The sequence below is a fragment of the Capsicum annuum genome, chromosome 2 (genome assembly GCF_002878395.1).
Source record: "Capsicum annuum cultivar UCD-10X-F1 chromosome 2, UCD10Xv1.1, whole genome shotgun sequence".
Classification (NCBI taxonomy): Eukaryota; Viridiplantae; Streptophyta; class Magnoliopsida; order Solanales; family Solanaceae; genus Capsicum; species Capsicum annuum.
The window spans coordinates 137,503,429-137,507,355 of record NC_061112.1 but is presented as its reverse complement, the minus strand read 5'-3'; the positions used below and the strand labels follow the sequence as shown (position 1 = coordinate 137,507,355).

The 3,927-nt window shown below is 33.4% G+C and overlaps 1 protein-coding gene across 1 annotated transcript; it reads left to right on the top strand.

Moving 5' to 3' along the window:
* The first annotated feature begins 2,249 nt into the window (after positions 1 to 2,249).
* Positions 2,250 to 3,514, top strand: LOC107859802 (acidic endochitinase pcht28). Its single transcript, NM_001324770.1, is given in 3 exon segments — positions 2,250 to 2,551; positions 2,726 to 2,822; positions 2,940 to 3,514. Coding segments are annotated over 3 exon segments (762 nt in total). The 5' UTR covers positions 2,250 to 2,268; the 3' UTR covers positions 3,322 to 3,514.
* The last annotated feature ends 413 nt before the right edge of the window (positions 3,515 to 3,927 follow it).

Genomic DNA, 3,927 nt, shown 5'->3' with positions numbered 1-3,927 from the left:
AACAAATACGAGTAAAAGAAAAAACAAGAAAAATTTAAGGATTAAATCACCTTCGCTCATTCATGTGATATTTGAGGACTTATATAGTTCATTAAATTAGTGCTTTATATGATGATTTCGTTGACAATAGCGGCCATCAAGAAATGGTTTGATTTGTTTTTGAGAATCATATAGCGAAATATTTTAATGCGTTTTAAGTAGAAAATAGACACTTTATTCTAGCCTATCAATTTGGTCAATTTTGACTTTTGTCCACGATTTAGTTTCAGAACTCGCCTTTCAAAGGTGAGGGGAAAGGTTAAAGACTCAAGAGAGCCTTAGTGGAAAGATCAAATCAATTGGACTAATAAGGGAAAATAGGTCCTCTTTTGGTTTCTCTTTAGATTCATACTAGAATCCTTTTAAATTTGAATTCGCATATTGCAAGATTCATTTTTTATTGTCTGGACTAATAAGGGAAAATAGGTCCTCTTTTGGTTTCTCTTTAGATTCATACTGGAATCCTCTTAAATTTGAATTCGCATATTGCAAGATTCATTTTTTATTGTCATACTTTCGACAAGATTTTTTAACCTCTGATAAAGGACAGAAGACTCTCAACCATCCGCTATAAAATCATGTTGGTAAAAAAATGAATTTGTCAATTCATGACAGTCTTTGCTAGTATTGGATTAAAGTACATAGACATTTCAAATATACAGAACTTGTAACTTTGATTTTGAAAAAAGGATTCAAGAACTCGGAAGAGCCTAAATTAAGGGAAACTTCTTGACTCTTGACTTTCAAAAAGATAAAAATATTTTTTTTTTTGTTTAACATGTATATATATCCGTAATAACAATAACGTAACAACATAACGAGTATAATCTAACAAGAGGAGTTTGTAGAGTAGTACGTAAATCTTTCAATAGACTCTTGCCTCAAATAAAATATATGACAAAGTAGTTTGAAAAAAGAAACAACGAAACTGAAGAACATATATATAAGTAATGTAGAAAAATATATTAGGTGCGGAAAATATTAAAATAATAAATTTTTTTAAGAGTTAGAATGATTGAACTATAACCCATTATTTAGCCCATGTTGATCTGACTCATTTCAACCCAAATTTGATCCACTCATTTTGACCCGATTAGATAAAAATGTACACTCCCCTTTCTCTACCCTATTTAGCTCCTAGGACAGTGGAATTTATGCTTTAAGAAAAGAAAAAAAAACAATCCCTCCATTTAACATCACGTAATGGCTTTCACATGAATGTGTGGAAAATATAGCTCTCCAGACTTGACTTATAATGATGAGAAAAAAAGAAGCAGCAAGACTTGACTTATACAGTTATCCTGGAAATTTGTTGAAGTTGAAAAGTCTTGGTGCCGAATAGGGGGTGCGTATCGGGCGGATCGGGCGGATAAATATGCTTAACGGTTCGATTTATTGAATATCGACTTTTAAATATATTAATTCACTAGCCAACCAATAAGATATCGATTGGTTCGATTTGAATTAGTAATTATTGGATGGTTTCGGGAGGTGTATTGGCTCAACCATTTCCTGCTCCTTTCTTTCACTTTCACAATTTCACTTGCCAATATATTGACCTCCCATAAAATCTTTTTTTCATACTCTACTTAAACTTACAATTGTAATTTAATACAGAGTGAAAAATACATTAAAAAAAGCTTAAATTTTGAGGGTGCATACACATAAACATTTATTTAAAAAATATTAACCATAATATACTTAAAGTATACATATTTATATATTAGAAGTGAAGACAAGTCTAATATGGTCCAAACTCCAGACTAACGAGCTAGTAGATTAGTAAGAAATTTAACTTGCAAATCGTATCGTCATATAACTATGATGTCTGTGAGCTAGCTAATAAAACATGTAGCTTTCTTGTCATAATCGAAAGTCCAAAATAGAGAGTAAAACAACTTGTTTTGATTTGATCTTTAAAGAGCGACGTAGCAGTAGAATATTAAATGGACCTTTTGGGTTAATAATAGGTACTTTAAATTATATAGCTAATGGTAAAAATTAACTATAATAGTCCTTAATGAATTAACGGTTTATCCAATAAAAAAATTGAGTAATCCACCCCGCACCAATAAATCTTATGTCAACTATAACATTTTAATCCATTTTTAAGTCGTTAATCCAAGAAAAGTCTCTGCTCACCTCTAATCTGATTACTATAAATAACCCCCACCACAACTACACATCCTACCTCAACAAAAACATAAGAAAAAAAACATATATAGGAAAATGGAGTTCTCTGTATCACCAGTGGCATTGTCTTGTCTCTTTTTCTTGTTCCTAATTACAGGAACTTTGGCACAAAATATTGGTTCAATTGTAACCAGGGACTTGTTTGAACGGATGCTGAGTTTTAGGAACAACGCTGCATGTCCTGGCAAGGGATTCTACACTTATGAAGCATTCATAACTGCAGCCAATTCCTTTCCAGCTTTTGGTACTACTGGTGATAATACTGCCCGTAAGAAAGAAGTTGCTGCCTTTTTTGGTCAAACTTCTCATGAAACTAATGGTAATTTGGCTCATTCCTCTATTCGTGTAATTTAACTTGTCGTACCACGTTTCTAGGTTCATCATTCCACTTACTAACAACATTTTATCATCTATAGTTATGTTCTACGTGACATGATCAATATAATGTAAAATTGAAATCTATAATCTGAACCCTTTGCTCTTCCGCGCGCAGGAGGTCGTGCAGGAACATTTAACGGAGGATATTGCTTTGTTAGGCAAATTGACCAGTCAGACAGATACTATGGGAGAGGACCTATCCAATTGACACAGTAAGACCATGAATTGAATACCGTACCAATCGTTAAACTGTCACCTTATTTAAACTCTGACTAGTCTACATAGTGCCTCGATGACTAATTTTGACATTAATGATAAAACTTGTGCAGCCGATCTAACTACGAGCGCGCAGGAAGGGGCATTGGTGTTGGACAAGACTTAGTGAACAACCCTGATAAAGTGGCCACTAATCCTGTTATATCATTCAAAACAGCAATATGGTTCTGGATGACAGCACAGGATAATAAGCCATCATGCCACGACGTTATCATTGGACGATGGAGGCCATCACCAGCAGATAGGTCAGCAAATCGAGTGCCAGGCTACGGTGTCATAACCAACATTATTAATGGTGGAATTGAATGTGGGAAGGGTCGGAATGGTGCTGTAGAAAGTCGAATTGGATTTTACAAGAGGTACTGTGGTATGTTAAATGTTCCCACTGGAAACAACCTGGACTGTTACAATCAAAAGAACTTTGCCCAGGGTTAGGCTTCTTTACATATATATAGGATGCCAATCATGTTATGTATTACCATTACTCATGGAGATGACAGTAATAAATAAGGGGATTATGTGTTACCATTAACAATAAGGTGACATTATATAGAAGAGTGAAATATATATTCAAAATGGAAGTTTCTTGTACCAGACATTCGGAATATGATTTGTGTTTAATATTTAATTGCTTTCTTTGAAATGATACTCAAAATCAAATATCAATTGAATCATACAAGTGAGATTTGCTTAAATGATTGAACACCTCCATCATCAATCAACTGTACTGATTCAAGTCGCGCATCAATTCTTTTGAGGGTGAGGTGAGATGTGAGAACAATAAATAATATCAAATGCATTACAGGAAGTGTATAAACTCAATTACCTTTTTGTTCTCTCATCCTTTTCAAGTAATTAAAATGGCACACTAGGAAATTATTACTGTATCTAAAAAAGTACGAGTAAATGGAAAAACAAGAACAATTTAAGGACTGAATCACCTTCTCTCATTCATGTGATATTTATGTGATGATTTCGTTAATCATAACGGCCGTTAAGGTGTGATTTAATTTGTTTATGAGAATCATATAGCACACTAAT